Source organism: Sitophilus oryzae, unplaced genomic scaffold (assembly GCF_002938485.1).
Source record: "Sitophilus oryzae breed Bouriz unplaced genomic scaffold, Soryzae_2.0 scaffold_738_pilon_pilon, whole genome shotgun sequence".
Classification (NCBI taxonomy): Eukaryota; Metazoa; Arthropoda; class Insecta; order Coleoptera; family Curculionidae; genus Sitophilus; species Sitophilus oryzae.
In genome coordinates, this window is record NW_022147349.1 from 1833694 (window position 1) to 1857519 (window position 23826).

At 30.8% G+C, this 23826-nt stretch overlaps 1 protein-coding gene across 4 annotated transcripts in view; it reads left to right on the forward strand.

Moving 5' to 3' along the window:
- LOC115888399 overlaps window positions 1–23826 on the forward strand; it is a 75300-nt gene that overhangs the window by 46175 nt on the left and 5299 nt on the right. For 3 of the 4 annotated variants that reach the window (XM_030908120.1, XM_030908117.1, XM_030908118.1), the window contains exon 10: window positions 19156–19293. The exons of the other annotated variant lie outside the window; for it this stretch is intronic. In XM_030908120.1, coding sequence (XP_030763980.1) covers window positions 19156–19293 — 138 coding nt within the window. The remainder of the gene's footprint in view (window positions 1–19155; window positions 19294–23826) is intronic. 4 annotated transcript variants of the gene reach the window in all.

Consider the following 23826-nt stretch of genomic DNA (forward strand, 5'->3'; position numbering starts at 1 on the left):
AAAGTAAATGGATGGATTGTTTACAATTTTTGAATGGAAAAAACAACCTTATCGAATTTTTCTTATGTAAACATATTGTAAAATATCCGATCTTGAAAATAAAAAAAAGTTTTAATATCTAAAGTGGTTCTTGAATTATGGCCTGTTATGTGTTAAAAAGTTGAGTTTTTAAATTATCGCAATTACTGACGTTTTCTCGTTATAAAAAAATGACACCCTAATGATATCCTTATAATTCCATTTCAGATGCTCAGAGTCATGTCTAATGATTTTATCTAGTTATCTCTTGAAAAAAAAGTCTTAAAAATAAGCGGTTTGCGATCGTGATCTTACTTTACTTGATAGGGAAAGCGTATCGGCTACGCCGCAACAGCACACCGTCGCGCGTCGCGTCGGTCGGTCGCATTTCTCTCACTCCGACTTAATAAGATCCCTATGCGATTTACTTCCACACATGTAAATGCCCACCCAAAAGTAATAGTTGCCAGCACGGTATATTTGAAAACTAGGATAGACTTTATGTACTAAAAAAAGTATAAATTTTTTCTTGTAAGGCTGTACCCGCATTCTCCTTCAAAACTGACGAGCCGCCACTGGGTATTGGTACCTTTTAAAATTGAACACTTTAGACAATATGTGTCTCAAAATGTATTACAAAGGTTTTAAAGGAAATTATTAAGCAAAAAATCGACTTAGGTATAGGACACTATCTGAATAACAGCCTTCAAATTTCTGAATTAACTGACTAAATTAATATCAATTGTGAATTTTTGGGAGACAATTTAAAGTATAAACTTAAAAATCAAATGTTTGAAAGGTGATTTGTCATTAATTTTGAACCGTTGAGTTCACACTTGATAATGTGAAAATTTTTAAAATTAATCATAATAATCCATAAAGGAATCCATAAAGTTTTATGCTAACTTTTTTGGCCCTGAATACGTACCTAAAGTATTGACATTTCTTTATAAATCACACTGTAAATTTACTTCTTGCTGCAAATTTGAAAGCTGTTATATATAAACGTTTAAATAACACAATTTCAAATATTAATTATAATTTATGTAAAAATGTGATATCGTAATATATTATACTACTTGTACTTTAAACTAAATAAAATTATTTTTATTAAAATGCTTTAGTTTTGTTTGCTCTGGAGTTATATCATATTTGCTCGCTCTATAATCCTTTGTAGGTATCAGGTGTAAATTAAAGATTTATAAGGTAGGTATTTAAATTGTTATTGTTCCCAATAATAATGTTGCAGTTTAATTTTACGAAAATTTTCTTAGTTTTACAAGCAAAATTACTGTGTAATCATCGAGTAGAAACGACGTCATAGTAGGCGTAGACGTAACAGTTTTTTGAAGCTTTATTTTATTATAGATAAGAAAGTGAGTTTGACCGAATTGTATAAATTTCAAAATTTCCTGCAGATACGAAAAAAAAAATAAAAGAACTTTTTGGTAGAGAATGAATTGCCCATTTTATTTTATTTTTTAACTCTAGAGTTAGAATTTACCCATCTAAAATTTTAAATACAATCATATTAGATTTTTTTTAAGTTTATGCTGTTAGCGAAACCAAAAAATATCTTAATCTTTGGCTAAACCTCACGAGTCCGGCACTGGTCGCTTATAGCACAGAATATGAATATACAGGGTGTTTCAAAAAACATGTATCATCTCTCGTTGGAAGATTCCTCGCGTAAAAATAACATTTATTTTTCATATCAATATAGATCCGATTTTTCTTTGTTTCGTAGCTACAGAGGGGATTAAAGTCCTTATTTTTTTTATTTATTATAATTTTCTTAAGTGTTTTTAGTGGTTCGAATAAAATTTTGAGGGTAATATTTACTGTAAGTGCTACATGTTTTAATGCTAAAAAAGTGCCCACAGATTCATCAGTGACGTGCATATACGTTATCACTGGAATATTTTTCGAAAGAAAAAATATGTGCGCCACTGACCTTTTTCTTTTGATAGCAAAATTAAAAAAAAGTAAGCCGTTTAATGCCAATTAAAAATTGTATCTTGATATTTTATCGATTTCGGTCTCTTTGATTTTAAATGTCTGAATCTCATTAATATGGCGTTTGGCGTTACATCCCAAGAAGCAGCGTCACTATGCTTCTTTAGCAGATTAATTTGAAAAGTTTGGATCACATTAATATGACTTTTGGAGACACGTCCTGAACGTTTTATACTATACAGCGTGGTCCGAACCGTATTTCGGAAACTTCGGCAGCATATTCTGCACATAAAAATATAGTTCATATCAAATAAATTTTAAATTTAAAGAAGGCGTCCATTCTTCTCAAAAAGAAGACGTCCATTCTTCCCAGGTTTAAATTAAAAATTTATTTTTAATTTAATTTTTTTTTTAAAAACTTTATTTTCTAGAGATTTTACTCATTAATAGACCAAAATTGGATATGACTATATAGATCTTTTTGCTCTGTCTGATGATGTAAAAATTCAATATGGCGGCCATAGGAAAACAAAAACTTGCCTGTTGTGCGAAATCAAGAAGACCTCTTTTTGAAAACGCATTTAATTGGCTGAGGTCATGAGTCAAAAATATAAAACTACCAACTTACGTTGCAATAACTACAATAAATCTGAAGATATTATCATTTATAATAAACGTATGAATTTTTTTTTACAAAAATCATGTCAAACATTTAATAACAGCAGCTTTTGTTTCATTTAACAGAATTCGTATCTCATAGTTTCTGAGATATTGTTGAGCGTCGAAATTGTTACTACCCTGTACCTATACCAAATTGGATTTATATGTATCCAGAGATTTTAGGGTATTTCAAAAAAATTAGCTTTTAACTCGATATTTTTAAAAATAAAGCATTTATTTTAGTGTCTAATGTTGATATATTTTTAGCCGACCATACCAACAGCTCGACCGTACCAAGTAGGCTATTAAAATCGGCAAATTTTTTTTTTTTTAATTTCACTCAAAATGAGTTATTTGGGTCATAAATGACCTAAATACAAAATATTTTCATGGTGTCTGTCTGTCGGTCTGTCCGTCTGTCCGTCTGTCTGTAACACGATAACTCAAAAACCGCTAAACTGATTTTAACCACAATTTGGCACAAAAATACTGTGGCACCCCAGAATCTGGCCATTAGTTTTTGGTGGAAGTGGGGGCCGGTTGGTAAGGGAGTATGGGAGGGGGTTAAAAATTTTAAAAAATCGTAACTCCAAAATTACAGTAGCAGCGAAACGCGGTTTTTAATTTAAGATTAGGAATAATCAGTCAAAGTCGCAGTTTTTCAGATAAAAAAAATTGAAAAATTCCTTTACATTGAAACTAAAAGAACTGCCTACCAACTTTTTATTAACATATTTTAGTATGGGCGGCTATACGTGCCTCCCGGCGCCAATTTTTTTGAATATGTTTAACAATTCGTTAGTGAAATACTACTGTAAGAAAATTAAATTATTACTTTATATATCATCAGCCTTAATAATCCGTTAAGTATTGTCTCAAACGTTTATCGAACTAAAGACGTTACCTCGTAACGCATATTTATTTGTACACTGTTCATGATAAGAACAATCCCATTTTACGACAAACAAAGAATAACTCCTATAAAATAGATATAAGCGCAAAACAAGAACAATAGTCTCATAACTAAAACCAACATTATGTGATCATAATAGTGTCAGTTTCAATTAAAGAATGTAGTCGAAAAAACACCGATTTCATTAAAGATGTCTTTGGAAAAAGCAAAGAGCATTGAAGCGGGCCTTCAAGTAATGGTAGACAAGGAAGATGAAAAAGCCCATAAGAAATCCATGTACGAAAAACTCAAATACTCCTTCTCAAACATGACAGTAGAACCGGTTTTGTTCTTTTACATCCTGCCCAGCATCATGATCACTATAGCTATTCAAAATCTAAACCTGGAAAAGGCGTGCAGAGTAAACTTAGGTATTCCTGCGCACCACTGTGACGCATTGACCCTTAGGAATTCTTCAGCCTATCCAGAGTATACTAGAGACGAGCAGGACGTCCAAACACTAGCCAGTTACATGACGATCATAAAAAATACGGTGCAGAGTATTATACCTGGATTTATACTGTTATTTTTGGGTGCATGGAGTGACAAACGAATGAAACGGAAGCCTTGCATGCTAGTTCCGATTTTGGGTGATATTCTTATGGTACTGGGATTGATTGTTTGTACGTACTACTTCTACGAACTGCCTATCGAAGTGAATTCAGTCTTCGAGTCTGTTTGTCCCGCTATTACCGGTACATGGTTTGCGATGTTCACGGGTGTTTATAGTTATATTAGTGATGTTAGTTCGGAAGAAGAAAGGACTGTAAGAGTGGGTAAGTATCTAAATTTATGTAATTTAGTACTTTATACAAATTAAGGATAGGTACTTGTGCGACACTGAAAAACAAGTCTGAGATATGATCAATAAAGAGGTTATTTGACTATAAGCTTGGTGCATTTTCCGCCGGTGCTGCCACCATCGAAGAATATCGTAAACAACTAGTACTTACAAATACACGGGTTTAAATAGCGAGAATATGAAAAATTTATTATTTAATTATTCTAAAAGTGTTAGGAAGCATAATTTGTGAAAATTCCAAAAATAAAAATAAAAAAGTAAATATTTTGATATCTTCAGAAGGTTTAACTTGTATTATAATTTTTTATTCCAGTTAAAAACTTTTTAGATGAGTTCAACTACGGTAGAGAGCATAGTTTTAATCACCGGTTTTGCTAGTGGGGCATAATTGGGTCTATTTCAGCTATAACAACATTTTTTAAAGGTACATAATTATAATTTTCGAAGATGTTCATAAAATATTTAATCACTAGTTGATTAAAAAAAGTATACCATTAATATTGCAAAATATATTTTATCCTCTCATAGTATATGTCTATTTAATTTTTTGATTGTGTAACGAGCACTTTGTTTACTCACTTGTTTCGTCGAACTGCTTGAATCCATTTTTGCTTTTTATCAAATCGGTGTGAGGAACTATAAAGCTATATAAGGTTGTTTCGGGTGAGTTGAATATCCGGGAAAATTGAGTTATTGAATGTTATTGCACCCAACAACGCCCTAATTACGCTCTCTATACACGTTAACATTTTTTCGGCAATTTTATTAACATTTGAAATTGTCACAACACAACACGACGCGCGACGCCTAGTTCGAATTCTTTTTCACTTATTTTCTACTACCCGAAACAGCGTTACATCACACAAACCTCATACCTGAGTGTTGATAGTCTCAATAACTGCACTAGCAAAAAACTAAAATACTTAAATATTATGATAAAACCACGATTTCAATATTATTTTAATGCGATCAACATGACGGCGGCGTGAAATAGCTACTGATTATTTCTGATTTTTGCCGTTGAAGCGCTGCGGTCGGAATTTGTTGAAATCAACTGAAATGCACCAAGCCTATAGGCCTAAATGGTTTTTAATATTCATTCTGTTAGAACACATTTTGACTATTTCCTTAGATTTGTCCTTTCATGGTGAAGGTGATTCCCTTCATCACGGTGATTCCCTTACAAAATTATGCTGCACCTTCATACCGAAGATGCTCCGTTTCTCCCCTACATTTAAGCAAATAGCCAGGAACAAAGCCTCTAAGGTGTCTTAAGTAACCTCTATTATTAGATTAAGAACTATATAAATAATACTCTCCTTTTACGAGTTTCAGAGTTCTTTGGTTGTAAGTTCCGGAACTATCGTTCTTTAAACGCCTTTACTTTTACCCATTTGCAGAGCTTTAATCTTGTCAGACTTGCCAAGGGCTTTATTTATCATGTAGTTCTGCCGTACCTTCATCTATAGTAAGAGTCATCCCTATAATAAGTGGCCACTTTCGTCAGAACTTATTTAGAATTGCAAATATATGTAAACAATAACATAATATCGCCATATAACCAATGTACCTACCTATATCTAACTCAGTTAGTGTAAGAAAAATAGGTGTGGTCTCAACGATTTCTGGAGAGACTCTATTTTTTAATAGTCGATAAGGTACTTGTTTTCTCGATCAAATTCCTTCTGTGATGTTCTTTCTTGAGATGGCTCTTCCCAGCGAAGATTGGCGATAACCACACTGAATTCGTCTCGTCCTTCTGCTGTTCTGACGAGTGTGTGGACATTCATTCCATTCTGTCATTATTATTCTGTCATATATTAGTCAATAATTCTGGCTGGATGATGTTTTACCATTTCTGAATAGTCAATATATTTTTTTTATTTTGCCATTTTGAGTGTAGTTTTCTAATAATTTTAGGAACGGTCAATATGCTGTCGAACGTTGGTTTGTGCATTGGAACGGCCCTTAGTGGGATACTATATGAATCAGTTGGTTTCTACGGTGTCTACGCCATTGCTTTACTGATGTATTTCGTCAGTTTTACGTATGGCTACTTCTGCATCCAGGATCCTAAAATTGAGGAAAACAAGTTAGAGCAAAGTCATGGATTTTGTAGGTTCGTAGATTTTTAACCATTATTACACAATATTAATGACCGAAATTGTATAAGAACTGCCGACTGTGACCTGTCGACTATGAACTGCGATTAGGAATTCTTTTCGGAGCTACATTATTAGACCGGTTTATTGAAACTACATGAAGGAGGGATAACACGGTCCAAGTGTACTTGGAACAAATACCACTTGGATGCTGCCATATAAATATACCTACTAGATGTTGCGCGCGTCTCACTTTTACCTTGTTTGGATGGTATCATCTGCATCCAAGTAAATTGGAAGCTAACCTACTCAGTGCCGGACTTAGACATGCAGGACTCCTAGGCACTTGACATTTGGCTCTCTTAGCAACTCTTCTTAAAAAAAATATTAAAAATACAAGAATTGTTCTCAAATCAGAACTATATTAGATATTTACTTTTTGGTCTGTTCTTACTTTGCTATAAATATAGTAATCGTAAATCATACAGGATGTTCAATATTTTACACCAAACTTTCAAAATATAAAATAATTTTTCTTCGTTTTTTTTTAAATGGAACACCCTGTATATTATTTTTTAATAGATGGAGAATTAAAAAATGAACGAAGAAAAATTATTTTATATTTTAGATAGTTTGGGGTAGAATTTTGAACATCCTGTATGATTTACAATTTCCATATTTATAACAAAGTAAGAACAGACCATCTAAAGTAAATGTCTAATATAGTTTTGATTTCAGAACAGTTCTTGTATTATTAATAATTTTTTTAAGAAAGTCTGAAAAATATATAATTTTTAATTATTTATTAATATCTCTGAAATTATCGAAATATATTTACTCATGTCTTAGGATTATGTAAAGTGATCTGAAAGGAAGCCAAAAATGCAATAATATACAGGGTGTTCCATTTAAAAAAACATCCCGATCCACTCACACTTTTTTGAGCCGCCCTATAAAAGTTAAAATATTTTCCTGAAATACATCCTAGTACGTAATTTAGATCTGCAGTTAAACAAAATTTCCAAGTTTTTTATTCTAGGAGCTACATATGCCCGACGCACTATTGCCGGCCCCGGTACATCGCAAACTGCCCGGATGAACCTCGGCATAATAGAATTTTCCGAAGAGCTCTCGTGCTTCTTAAAACACGGACAATCTTGTAATGTACAAACTTGTAATTCAGGGCATAGCCTGCATATCTCGACAATCAGCTCGATGTACTTCCTTTTTAATTCTATCCTATCACCAACATTTCAAGTCAGTAAAATGACTGCGGTACACTGAACTGAACCCCTTATAATTTTTCTTCTAAAACCACCCTTGGTCCACGTACACTTGGACCGTGTCAACCAGGCTTTATTGTAACTGTGTCTTTAGCATATCTATCAATTTCTTAAACGATCTAAATTTAAAAGAGGCATACCGTACAAATTTAATATTCTCAAAATTAATGTGCAAAGTGCAAAGTGGCGACAATGTTTCGGGAAACAGAGTCTCTAAAGTTTGGAAAGACCCGAGGATCGAAAAAAAACGGCGTCCAGTTGGCTTGAAAATGACGATCAATAACATTTCCCATATATTTTACATATAAAATAACAGCGATCTTCATTTCATAGCCATCGCTGAGGCCGTTCTTTTTTCGATCATACGGTATATAATTTAACGATTGAAATACCCCGCCGACTGATAATAGAATTTTCTCAAAGTATTGTAGGGTCATTTATGACTTTAAAAAGTAGAATGTTTTTAAAATACCTTTATGGTTGGACATTTCGGTCGTAGGTCATCTTCATATACAGTAGCGTAACTTAAAACAGTTAAAACATAACTAAAACCAATATTACAAATCTATTAAACATAGACAGGGATAAAATAAGATAAATGAAAAATGTATTATCCAAATGCCCTCAAAAAACGAATGAAATTAAATCCACTTCTAAATTGCGGGTGTCCGTTATGAGAAAGTTTTACTGTAAATTATTTTTTCAGGGATTTCTTTCAGATCGAACATGTGGTAGAGACATTCAAGACCGTCATAAAATCTGGCTCAAAAAAAAGTCGAAAAAAACGAGTTTGTGCCATTATGTTTTTGTTTATGGTGATAGTTGGTCCTATTTATGGTAAATAGAATCAACATTTACGATAATAAATATATATCAATGTAATACTTAATACTATTTATAACTTATCAATAACCTAATTATTGGTCTTATTTTATAACAATATGTGTTTTTTAATCGAACATATGTGGATATTTAATTAAGTTACACATGTGATCGAATGAAAACGATGTCAGAGTAAGCATAGAAATTTTATTTCAATTTGAGCCATAAAACATAATAATATAGTTTATCCAACGAGTCAGGGATGATTTCGACAAACGACACTAAAAATTTATATTTTGCCTGTGAATTATAATGACAGCAGGGGCACATATACGGGTAATGGGGGTAATTACCCCTCCCAAGAAGAAGTTTTAAATAATATAAAAAGTGGTATAAAATAAAATTCTCAAAAAAGAAATTAATAATACCAATCAAAATAGAAAATCCAGACCAAGTTTTTCCACGGTCACAATAGAGCAAATTTAATTTAAATTTTGTACTTTATTTAATTATTGCTACTACCTCTCCCAGACTCAACCTCTAGATGCGCCACTGAATGACTGACAGAACTGTCAGGGATCAGGTCTTTGGACAGACTATACCTGGAGTACATATTGGAATGCTTTATTATAGACAAACATAACTAAAATTCGTGATAATGACAGCATCAGCTGGTCGTTAATTACATACAGTATTCTTTTTGATATAAAATTCCATTATAACATAAATTTAATATTTTAATAAATATACAAAGAAATGTAAATAAATATACAAATATTTTGTATGTTTATTACATTTCTTTGTACAAATATTTTGTATGTTTATTTACATTTCTTTGTATCTTTATTAAGATATTTAATTTATGTTATAATGGAATTTTATGCTAAAAAGAATACGTACTGTATGTAATTAATCACCAGCCGACGCTGTTATTATCACGAATATTCTAAATTATCACGAAATGTAAATAAACGTACAAAATATTTGTATGTTTATTAAAATATGACATTTTATATTTTATTAGTAAGTTTATTTATCTATATATTTTCGTCGCTTGTAATCTTAATTTGAAAGTAAGTAAATCGTTTTTCTATATATTTTCGAATGTCGTCTGTGGAAATCGATGTGGAAATCTTCTCTCGGTGCGTATTTTACTCTCATGGCTTATTCGATCGCATAGTGTATTTCTAGTGTTCCTCAAGAGTGGCTCATCAGCACTATAACTTTTTTAAATTTTCAGATAGAAAACGAGATTTCGTATGTTAGTATATGACATAAATTAGGATTGATTGATGTATTCAGTTCTTTTCGGTCACTTCCTGTTTCACCGGAAATTACTACAACTGATCATTTTTAAATGGCACCTTCGTTATTTTTTACTTTATCCTATAGAAAATAACACTCTGAATAGAATGACATAAATGACATATCACACGTGAACTTTTGCCATCTTCGCTCAAAAAAAAATCGTATTTTAAATTTCAATCTACAGGGTTGTTCACCACATACGACACGGAGTATTGTAGCTAAACGATTAGGTTTTTACAAATTGTAAGTTTTGGTTTCGTTGAAGGACTATTAAAGCTACAGTTTAAAAATAATTTTACAACATATAGAGTGTCCCAAATATTATTATATTTTTCCCTGTATATTATTATACTTTTAGATTCTACGATTAAAATAAAGGTAAATTTGATTAAGGTTTATCACACTTAAACCTTGCCGTTTTTGAAATATTTTCAATTTTATGAAATTGCAGTAAAAATTTTAGGGCTTCATTTCTCCAAGGGTATCGAAGTTTTTAATACTAAATAATTACCTACTGAAGTTTATTTATTGACCAGACATTGTGTTGCAATAATCAACAAAATACTACCTTATACAGGGTGTCTAAAAATTTATATTAAATAATTACTAGATTTAAACGGCAATAACTTGTTTAATTTAAATAGAACACCCTATATATTTTACGAGAATCAGATGCACAATTTAATTGTCGATCAAATTGTATTATACCATTTTTTACCTATCTCTTAAAGTTTTCGTAGAAGCATTTTCTTACAATTTAGACCTCATTTTTCACTATACCCATAGAATATTGACATTTTAGATTATTTTTAAAGATGTAACAAATTTTCAAAGAGTACAGATACTAATATTGTCGATATAATTCGCTTATTTCATTAAAAAAATAGGAAAAACTGTTTAAATATTTGTTAAATAGCACCAATTTATATGTTCCCAGTATTTAAACTACATTAATTGACTGTTTACGTTGATTAACAATAATTGCTCCAAATACTACAAAACTGAATTTTGTATGTGTATTAGAGAGTATGGTAAAAAGTAACAACTTATAAATTTATTTCATTTTTTGACGAATGCTTATTTATAACAACAGAGGCGTTCATTTTTATAACTTACTATTATATTGATTTCTGAGTCAAATCCACATTTATTTAGAATAAATTATTAATTAAAACAGTTAACTATGTAATTAACTAATTGTTAGGTGGAAATAATAGGCGGAGTATATTAATAATTAGTAATAATTGGTATACTCTTACAAAGATTTAAATAGTTTTCTTTTTGTAAACAAATGGGCTTACAATATTATTATTTTAACCACCTGTATATTTTGTACATATTATGTTGCTTTAAAAAAAATCTAAAATGTCAATATTCCATGGGTATAGTTATAAATGAGGTCTAAATAATAAGAAAATGCATTTTCTACGAAAACTTGAAAAAATAAGTAAAAATGGCATAATACAATTGATAGACAATTAAATTGTGCATCTGATTCAAGTGCGATAAATCTTAATCAAATTTACCTTTATTTTGAGTCATAGAATCTAAAAATGGAATAATATACAGTGTGTTCCATTTAAAAAAATACAACTCTAATATTTTTTACTTATTTGGGACACTCTGTATCTTGTAAAATTATTTTTAAACTGTAGCTCTAATATTCCTTCAACGAACCCAAAACCTACAATTTGTAAAAATCTAATTGTTTAGCTACAATACTCCGTGTCGTATGTGGTGAACAACCCTGTAGAATGCCACTGCTGTGTGAAAAACAGTAATTTTTAATCAAGGAGCCTTGGAAAAATAGATTTGGTCGTCTAACGTTTTTCGTGTCTTGTCCTGGCCGGTTAAAAGATGCCTAAATCGTATTTTTAATCATATCTTAATTTTTTCAAATGGAACGAGGATGGCTCATTAGCATACTTAGAAAAAAAATTTACGAATAATTTGATACCACACACTTGGTATTTCTAGTTAAATTGTCGTTATGAACCGCATGTTACAATTTTAAATAAACCATATGAGAAAATATCAAAAGTTGACATATGATGTCATTCTATTGAGAGTATAATTTTCTACCGAATTAATCTTTGAATAAAAAATTAAGGAAGGAACATCTCAAAAAACTTAGGTCGAGCGAGATAGGGACCTAAAATGTTTATTGAAAACGTGTAAAAATATGATGTACATATGGTAGACTTAATAATTGGTTGTTTTTTTTACGTTGTCAACAAATGTTAGTAGTTTTTAAAATTGTTATAAAAGTATATTTTTCAATAAAAATAGAAAAGTTATTATAATTATTATATCTTACTTATTTTTATTGAAAATATAACACAACACACAGATGCGCTACTGAACTTACTGAAGAACTTAGTCAAATTGACGTATCTAAATTATTTTTGACAAGTAGTAAATAAAAGACAAAATGCAAGAAAAAATATGCAATTAGTTTATTAATTATTACAACATTTTAAATCAAACTCATATGTGTCACATGGAACGTCAAACAGAACTGTCAAGGATCCCCACCTTAAGTCCCCGTCTCCGTCTACCGTGCATAAATATACTTGGCTAGCATTATACTCCTTCCTTAAGACTCCATTTCATTAGTCCGAAAAAGTAGCAAAATAAGCATTCGGCAATTAACATTTTATATAAAACTGGCTAGGTATTTTTACAGAAATAAAGAAGGAAATTAAAGATAAAGGATTATACTATATCCGTATTGTAGCACATTTTTAGATAAATTCTTCATTTTTAAGATTTTGATGGTCAAACATCAACAAAATATACCTTATGTTTGGACTAAATTTTCTCGAAAATAAAGATAATAATAATAAAGATAAAAAATAATTTAAAATTCCGTTAAAATAGGAAAATAGATTGAAGTTTTGTGATTATAGTGATATATAATTTATATAGTTTTGTAACAAATTCCTTGCTCTTTTATGGCAAATGCTGAAGTTCTGCAAGCCTTAATCAAGCCTTAATTATAGCACGTGTGTTTGGAATTTTGGGTGTGGCTTAACACGACAGAATCAGGCTAAGCTTTAGGCAGATTTATGAAATATAATATTTCCTTCGGCCGCACACTGACGATACCCGACCCCTGAGAGCGACCCGAACAGCGTAATAGACTCTTAAAATTTTTATTAAAAGGAATAAACCGAGGAATAAACTAAAAAAATACTGAGTGGGCCATTTATGGAAGTGACCTAAAACAATTGAATAAGTCAACCATACTGATTTATGTCGTATACTAATATAATACTAACCAAATTTCGTTTTTATCTGAAAAAAAGAAAAAAGTTATAGTGAGCCACTTTGAGAAACACTCTGTATAGTACTTCCTATATATGTTGCAACCTGAATATTATCTCTTTTTCTAGGTGAAATGAACGTAGTTTATTTTTTTGTTAGACTGAAGTTTGGTTGGGATTCAGTGGAGTACAGTTTTTTTTCTACCTTTCAATTTATCACAAATACCTTGGGTAATATCAATCGCAATTTATATTATGTAGAGTGCCTCCTAAGGAATGCAAAACATTTTAGTCTGTAATTTCAAAAATTATTTTGCAGCATAGTGTGTAATTTTGAATTATCATTCTTTTATCTTAAGCCTAGTTTTCATCGGAATTTCGTAAAAATTACGCAGTAGATTTCGAATTTAACATTTTCGTGCATGCAAATAATATGATCCTACAAATTTCCACGGACTATTGGAACAATTTGTACATGCACTGCCGTTCTTTAAAAGATCAGCCTAGGGGCGAACTTTTGTTTTCTTCCTCAGCTGTACATACTTAGATATTGGGCTAGATTCTGTATTCATATTTTGTCGGTTGATTTTTGGTATTATTTGTTATTGTCTTTGTTATTGTAGTGCAAAAAACTAATTATTTTGATGCTTAAGTGACATAAACTACTACCAGATATATGGTAACATATACATAAAAAAGACGAAATATTACACGTTTTGTTTTTTGCAGTGCTTTAAATCAAAAGTGCCCATAAGTTTTTTATTTGTCATAATTTTTGTGTGTGTTTTTTAAGACTCTAAAAACTCATCAATAAAGCTTAAGTGGAGTGTGTTTTTGGTGCTATGCCTCATCTTTGTTGTGTTCCTGGTTGCAAGGACAGTTATACTAGGCAGCCTAAAGTGTCCGGAAGAGCAAGAAAAGTGGGTACGAGTTATAAATCAAGACAATTCTATTGAAAATATCGTTAATAAATTTAAAAATAATGTTCTCCCAGGATGGTATTAAAAAAAACTGGACAATTATGTTTATTTTATTCATATTGTGGAATCTCCACTCCAAATGTTGTTGGTTCAGCTTCGATAGATTCAAACACGTAAGATAAACACGTAAGTAGGTATTATGATCTAGGGAAAAATAAAGAATATGCGTATTAAAGATCATGAAAAAGATTATTAATTTGAGTTCAAAATTAAAAAAGATTTTTGCAAAGACAAGAATGATAAAGTTTAAAAGAAGAATATGTTTTTGTTTAATAACATAATGTATGTAAGGCATAACATATTTTTATTCAGTAATTTTTAATGAATAGTGTTGTATAGTCAATAAATTGGTATATTTGCAATACAAAATTAAGTTTTAATGATAAAGGTGTTACTAAAAATAATAAGAAATTCATATTTCCTTGTTTTAATATTTTATTATATACAGGGTGTCCCAGAAATAAATGCAAATATTTTAACTGTTAGTATAATTCAACCCCAGAAACACGTCTATGAAGTTTTTTTCGCGAAAAAAAAATTTTGAAAATTCGAAATTTTTTGAAAATTTTTTTGGATTTTTTTTTAGTTTTTAGTTAAAAAACATAATTTCTTGATAATATGGCAACATAGGTATTAGATTAAATGTACAAGAAAGAAAATCCGGGAAAGATCCAGTGGTTCTCAAAATTTTAGCAAAAAATCATTTTTTTTTTTAAATTTTCAAAGTAAAATAACTCCGTTATTTTGGACTTATTTGAAAAACGATAAAGGGAAAATATGTTTCTTTTATCGAGATCTACCACCCCTTAAAATATTTGCACTTATTTCTGGGACACCCTGTATAATATTTTATTATTATGTTTAATATTTTATATGTAATTTTTTGAATTATATTCGACACTATTTTTTTGATATGACCCAACACTGATGAAGGCTTTAATGTTAGCCGAAACGTTTTTTTTTAAACCAAACAAAAATAATAAAAAACCAAATGAAAACTTAATCAGCGTTTTTCCCGAACCTAAGTCCCAAGAAAATCAAAAATTTTAGAATAATTTTACATATAAAATGACAGCGATCTTCATTTCATAGCCATCGCTGACACCTTTTTTTCTATGATATTGTATTATTTTCAAATATAATTTTTCGAACATTGATACTTGCAAAATATACATATAAATTTTGTGAATGCAAATAATAATACATCACTATTAGTCGATATTGAAGGTTTTTTGTTAAATTAGATCGATTTTCAAACACCAAAATTTAATATATATTTTACATTTTACCCCATTATCTTATGTACAGCTGGTTCCAAAAAAAATGAATATGACTCTTTACACATTTTTTTCGAATATTTGAGCAGTGAATATTTATGTGTCAAGTAATTTGACATGTTAAGGTTATTGTGACATTGAATAAAACAACTTTGCTTTTGACAAAGTGGCAAATAAATTTTTCAGAATGTCAGCATGACATGAGTAGAGAAATAGGGGACTGGTATCATAGAATATACTGCTCGAAATAATAAAAATATGTTTTAAATCGTATTCAATTTTATTGGAACCAGCTGTACCTATTCATTATTTGTATATTGTAAAACATTTGCTGCATTTGTATGGTTCATAGTTTATTTGCCAAAGTATTTAGTACTATAAATAAGTATATATATTGTATTTATTAACTGTATATTATGAATATTTCATGTAAACTATATAATTTTTAAAATACAAACAAAAAATATGAGGAATAATATGTTTTCCATGTATTCTACAAAATATTTATTAATCCGTAGTATCTAACTAGCGTGACGCCATAAATCTCGCCCCCAGGCTGATCTTTTAAAGAAAGGCATTGTGCGCGTTCAGGGAACACAGCGGCTGACCGACCGCTGAGTATTTTGCTCAGCGGCTGACTGTATATATTTCTTTTTTAATCAAATCAAATTGCTATATACCTTTCTAAAATGTTTTACTTTGCATATAGAAAGCACACTGTATACAGGGTGATACAAAGTTGAGGTACGACCAATCTCGGTAACCGTTATAGACGAACATGGTTAAATTGGGGCAAAGTTGCACCTTAGGATGTTCACCAAGATGCTATCAAAAGTTTTCAAGGATTTCTGAGTTAATTCGAAAAAACGGAAATTTTTTTGAAAATCACTTTTATTTTTTCCTGTCGTTACTTTTTAGAAAATCCAAAAACTAATAGCCCATCGTCATAGCCACTTTATCACGGCTACCTGATAGTATTTTTAGATTTTGAAATTAGCTGATAATCTATGAGATACATACGCCAACATATTTTTTTTAAATACGGACCTGCATTTGTTATTTCAGGTTTTGAAAGAATTCAGTCTCCTGGGTATAATTATATACCACACTTAATTTTTTTTTTGGTTTCGGGCATTTAAATAATAATTTATTTAAACTAATTTCAAGTCCCGCTCTGTTTTTTAAATATGTTTAATCTATTCATCGTTACAATATTAATGCTTTAAATCTTAACAATGACGTAAGGTAAAACATTGATTACGGAAATTCAGATGCAATAAAGTAATAAAAAATAATATGAAATCAATCATATAAATATAATATAAACAATCAAATCATTTCGCCGGAAGATGGATTGATAATGGCCATCGAGGTTCCTGGACCTGTCGCCAAGGGCGGGAGGATATTACTTTGCGTCATAACGTCATTTGTGAGAGTGAAATCAATACACCTCAACATTTATAACAAAGAATGCAAAATGCATTCGGAAGTATAAGAAGAAGATCTGTTGAAAGGGCTATAGTACATAAAATTGAACGAAAATACTCCTTCCTTAAGACTCCATTTCATTAGTCCGAAAAAGTAGCAAAATAAGCATTCGGCAATTAACATTTTATATAAAACTGGCTAGGTATTTTTACAAAAATAAAGAAGGAAATTAAAGATAAAGGATTATACTATATCCGTATTGTAGCACATTTTTAGATAAATTCTTCATTTTTAAGATTTTGATGGTCAAACATCAACAAAATATACCTTATGTTTGGACTAAATTTTCTCGAAAATAAAGATAATAATAATAAAGATAAATAATAATTTAAAATTCCGTTAAAATAGGAAAATAAATTGAAGTTTTGTGATTACAGTGATATATAATTTATATAGTTTTGTAACAAATTCCTTGCTCTTTTATGGCAAATGCTGAAGTTCTGCAAGCCTTAATCAAGCCTTAATTATAGCACGTGTGTTTGGAATTTTGGGTGTGGCTTAACACGACAGGATCAGGCTAAGCTTTAGGCAGATTTATGAAATATAATATTTCCTTCGGCCGCACACTGACGATACCCGACCCCTGAGAGCGACCCGAACAGCTTAATAGACTCTTAATATTTTTATTTAAAAGGAATAAAACCGAGAAATAAACTAAAAAAATACTGAGTGGGCCATTTATGGAAGTGACCATGATGACCATTTATGAGTTACAATATTAATGGGCTTTAAATCTTAACAATGACGTAAGGTAAAACATTGATTACGGAAATTCAGATGCAATAAAGTAATAAAAAATAATATGAAATCAATCATATAAATATAATATAAACAATCAAATCATTTCGCCGGAAGATGGATTGATAATGGCCATCGAGGTTCCTGGACCTTTGTCCAAGGGCGGGAGGATATTACTTTACGTCATAACGTCATTTGTGAGAGTGAAATTAATACACCTCAACATTTATAACAAAGAATGCAAAATGCATTCGGAAGTATAAGAAGAAGATCTGTTGAAAGGGCTATAGTACATAAAATTGAACGAAAAATAAATGTGTGCAATAGGTAATCCTTTCAAACATGTAGGACATTAGAAACTATAGTTTGTAGAAGTTATTAGAAGTTATTTATGCATAATACTACTACTTGCTACTACTAATATTATGCATATTATTAGATCGTATATTGGTATTTCAAATACCTAATAAAAAAGTTAAAAATAATATCTTGGAATTGCTGACCTGGATATTATTTGAATCTTTCAACATTTCAACTTTCATTTCAACTTTCAACTCGATTTTCATTAATTCATTATTAATGATCGCTCATCAATATTGTTGCGATGAATATAATCAGGTTAAATAATTTAAAAAAACAGAGTCGGACTTGAAATTATTTTAAATATAAATTAAATAATTTTATTGTTGTTAAAGTACCCAAAACAAAAAAAAATAAAGTGGGGCATATCGTTGTACTCAGGAGACTGAATTATTTCAAAACTTGAAATAACAAATGCAGGTCCGTATTTAAAAAAAAATAAGTTGGCTTATGTATCTCAGAAACTATTAATTAATTTTAAAATGTAAAAATACTATCAGTTAGCCCTGATAAAGGGGCTATGAGAGTGTTCAATTAGTTTTTCGATTTTTTTAAAAGTAACGACAGAATTTTTTTTTTCCAAAAAAATCCGTCTTTTTCAAAAAACTCAGTAATTTTTGAAACTTTTTTCATAGCATGTTTGGGAATATCTCAAGACGCAACTTTGCCCCAATTTAGGGTGGCTACAACGACCTCCCGTAATCCTGCTGTTGAAATAAAACAACTGATTTTTATATATTAAAACCAGCTATTATGTTTTAATAGCAGCTTAACCATCTTCGTATCTATTACGGTTCCCGAGATACCAATGCTTGTACCTCGAATTTGTAGCACCCTGTATATATCTAAAATAATTTTTTAATAAATAATATTTCCTTGCCTTTAGCTGTGTATTTTTTCTAATTTTCAAAAATCGAAAAAAAGTAAAAATTATAAAAAGAAAATTGTTTGTTTGTTGTAAAGGGGGGATCCAAGCTCCACTCCCATAACTTGTTTCTGGGCCTACCGCCTACCCTTCATCAGATACTGACTTTTTTTCTTTTTTCGATTTTTCGAAATTAGAAAAAATACACAACTAAAGGCAAGAAAGATTAATACACTAAAACTATAAGAATTTTGTTAATTTTCAAATGATTTTTTTAGGTACGGTTTTTTCGTTGGCGTTCTTTTCTAGATTTCTAAAGTTGCACGATTCTCTATTAGGAATTATATCATGCTCGACAAAAATTATGGCTGCAGGAATCTATGCGTTTGCACCTACTCCATTCTACTTTTATATGGGTTAGTATATGAAGAAACTATTTTTAAAACTGTCATAGGAATGGCATTAGTTAAAGCCATTTTCTGTATTGTTTATAAAACAGTGCATAACAAAATTACATTTGTTTCTTTTAGCAAATAACTTGTAGAATTTAAATTAATGGCGTCAAATGCTATAATGATTTAAATACATAAATATTTGTTTATATTTGACTCTTGTTATTCTATGTTTCAAAACAAATATTAGATTAATCTATTATATTAAGTTCTCATCAAAATCTTTAACTAGTGCTTTCAAAATAACAATAGTGTATAGAAACATGTAGCGCAGTAGACACAACATTAAATATATATGAATTTTAATATTTAAATTTAATTATATTAGCACATAGGTGTAAATATTTATTTTATTTTACCATTGTCAATTGTTAATCTTCCGCAATTAACTTTATTTTATCAAAAAGTATTTAAGGAATTATTTTCTACAGGAAAGAGTATCCTACAAAATGTACCTTGTATTATGCAAGGAACTTTTTGTGGGTTTCAATTCGGACCACCCTGTATATTAATCCAAATTGTATTCGGGAAACTTGGCAGCATATTCTGCAGACAGAGATAAGTCATAAGTGAAAAAGTTTGTCTAAATGTATGTCCTAAAATGGGGGCCTCGTTTTGGAGATACAGGATGTAAATATATCATTTTTATTTCAATTTTTTTTAAATAATTTTTCAACTAGCGTCGATAATGGGATGACAATTGGTGTATGGGTGTTTTTTGACATGAGACATTTGGGATTTCGATGTCAATATGACTCATACTTATAAGGGTATTACCTATAGATTATACCAAATAAACTTTTAGTCACGTGATTAAGCTTGACCGGCATAGCGTTGCCTACTTATACATATTTTCTTTTAATCAAAATATTTTAGTAAACAAAAATAAATTAATTATGAATATTTAAATAGTTATTTTAACATCGACAAAATTCACCTTCTTAACAGCTTTTAAGGGAAATAAAGGGCCATTACTACCGCTTTCCCGTTCAAAAAATTCTAATAGGTTTGGGATGAGTTTTTTGCAACGGCTAGTAAGCTGATGCGGCATATTGTACACTACCCACTAAAAGCGGTTCTAAAAATAGCAATGTTCGACTGCACAGTCTACTGGTAATTGACATATTTTACAGCAGAGCTACCACCTGAATCCCCAGCGGAAAATTTAATTTCCAGTTAGTCAGCCCGGCGCCGAACACTTCCATGATTGGCAACAATGAATTTAAAAATTGCGCCCTCGATGACGTAAATAAAAGTTTAATTGGTATCGCGTATACATGTTTTTTAACTGTTTTGAAGATTAGTAACGTTTCATCCGCAACTGTATAAAACTACTGAGTAAAAAATTCCAACAACCGTTCTCAAGAGATTTGGAATAGAAATTATGAATACATGTCATCACTGACAAAAAATAAAAATGTTGACTAATAGTTATTTATTATAATTTTTATAATTTTATATAAATTTGCCAACTTTTAATTTTTTATTAATTATAATTTTTATAAAATCAGACTATGTTGCCGAAGTTTTCCGATTACAATTCGGACCACCCAGTAGGGTTGCCAAGTTTTTCAAAAGCAAGGGGAGGACATTTCCCTGTTGAAGCGGGGTGAGGGGGAGGGGGTATACAAATATTTGGATTGCAATACTGCATGAACGATTTATTGAAAAAAAAAACATTACAAAATACAGCCACGACACTGAATCTTTGATTCACAGAAAAAAACTAAAACTGAAATACCTATGCAGAAGCAATCTTGTTTATGATAGCTGAATGGGCGAAATAGCATCGAGATTAAAGAAAGACAAAATAAAATGCAAACGATAAATTATTATAGGCTACAAAAAAATTATTATTTTGAGCACAAAATCATGGTTTAAGGAACTTTTTTGTCAAAGATTGTAAAAGGAGAACAGTTGGGTGCAAAAGGAGGCAGGAGGACTTTTCTTTTAAAAGGAGAACTGTCCTCCCGAAAGGAGGACACTTGGCAACCCTACCACCCAGTATAATAACATCTATGCAACGAGTTCCATTAAAAATATGTTGAGCAACGAAAGATTTATACCACCGTTGTAGCTCAATTAAGCCATATGCTCTTGAATGTAGTTTTACTTGTCAAAAATATTTTTAATCACCAATTCTTATCTGACAGTTCATAAATAAACTCAATAATTTAAGTGAAGGTGTTTTATCTTAGTGTTCAACCAGTGGCGGCTGGTCCTGACGATAGACTAGCGTAAAAAAGTCGACAGATAGAGTTTATGTACTAAAAAATACAACATGATCGAATAAAAACGTCATCTGCGATGGTTATAAAATGAAGGTCGCTGACATTTTTATATGTATGTAAAATTATATGGAGAATGTTATCGACTGTCATTTCCAACCCGACTGGGCGCCATTTCTTCTTTTATACGATAGTAATTAAGTTTTTTATGTGAAGGTTCTGTCCCTCCTTCAGAACTCACTAACCGCCACTGAGGTATATATAGGGTGTCCCACTAAGAATAGCTCTCGGCTGTATCACGACATATAAATCACACGGCAGGCCAACTCGCTTTGGCGGGAACGCTACGCGCATATCCTTGCGCACGCCGCCATTATGGGTGCCAGCAACCGAAATTAACCAGTGTCGTAGTCAGTCGTAGTCTTTGTCATCGACAACATACAGTAACGGCAGCTTTGAGTCAGTAGCGTGCAGCTTAATTTATTTCATTCTCTTCTTGAGTGATATATTTTTTTTTTATTTTTGTTTATTGTGTGATATATTTGGTTTTTGTAGTTTAGTAGTACAATGGAAGTCCGAAATTCTTTTAGTTTTAATACTCAATCATTGCCTACGGCATTCAAAGTAATTTTTATTATTAGGTATCCTGCAAAATGACAAACAAGATTTATTTCTAAATTACTGTTTTTCTGATTATCCGTATCTATTTTTAATTTTAATTGATAGCTCTTAAGGTCTGCCGTTTTTAATAAGATGTTTGCCAGATCATTTTGGCAATTTTCAGTACCAGTGTGTAATATTCGGACACAAAGTTTTTTAAATGTTCTTCTAAACTGGATGAATTTATCCTGGATGGGAATAATGATAGGTTTACAAGATAGTGGGATTACAAGAATTACAAGATAAAGTTGTCGTACCAGATTTTTATGAGTGCAACTGTACACTCAAATCTCGCGACAAGCTTTTATATAATATAAAATTGTGTAATGACGTAATAAGTTCATCATATAAGCTAGGGACTGCTTCCCATTGGTAAAGATACCTCTTACCATGACAACATTAGACACCCGAGCTGGTTTAAACCTTAATCTAAGGTTTAAACTCTCTGTTCCCCTTCTGGTCCTCAAAACCTACAATATTATCACGACCACTATTATAAAACAAATTGCACTTGATATTCATATCATCAATACATAGAACACAGTATCGATTAAGTTCATCCGGTTCATTTTTACTTTTCGAGGAGTATGCGCGGTTAACGATTTATTTGTTTAGATAAAAGTATTGTGTAAATAAAATTCAGTTTTAGTCAATTACAGTATTTTTTTAATACGACCCTGTCTATAAATAGTTTATTTTCTGGGAAATTTTTTGATATGTTTTAATCCAGCCCTGATTCGGCATCCATAATGGTGTTTTCAAGGTCAAATTTTATAGAAATTTTAAACAATGGGATCTGGGCAGAGTTAGCCTGCCTGCCGTGTGATTTACATGCCGTGGCTGTATCTCGGAAAGTATTGGCCGTAGGGGCTGCGGAAAAAAATATTTATAACTAAAGAGGCTATGGGATATTGCTGGAAATTATTTTCAAGTTTTTAGAACGACCGCTAGGGGGCGCAACAAAAAATAAGAAAATGGAGTTTTTACACAATTTTGCCTAGATAAGGTGTACTATAAGTAATAGCTTCATAATTTTCAGTAAATTTTGAATTTTTTATTAAAGCCATTTTCCCCTATCTACCAAAATAAAGCGGTGGGGGAAGATTAGATCTGTTTTTATTTAAATATTAATAACTCTGGACTGGATGATCGGAATCCAACAAGCAAGGGCTCGTTTAAAAGAGCGTTTCTTACTCTATATTGTACCATATAAACAATAATAATAAGCTTTTGAACGTAGACGCCAGGGGGCGTTGCCTTACAATTTAACAAACATCGCGCATTTTTTCGAAAAAAATAAATGCAATAGTATATGTAATTTCAGCTGATAGTAAAGAGTAGTAAAAACTTAAAAAGTCAGCGAAAACCGCATTTTGATATCTTCTTTCAAACCGAAGATATTAGCAAAATTATATAATAATTACCAAAAAATAAGCCCTTAATTACCTTATTTTTGTAACACGGTATCAGTAGCCCTCTTAATTATGCCCATTCTAACAAAAAAATAAGACAGAAACAGTTAGTTTATTTTAAAATCGACGAAATACCAGAATACTATATAATACCAGAGTTATTAATATCTAACAATTAAGATATTAATAACAGTGAA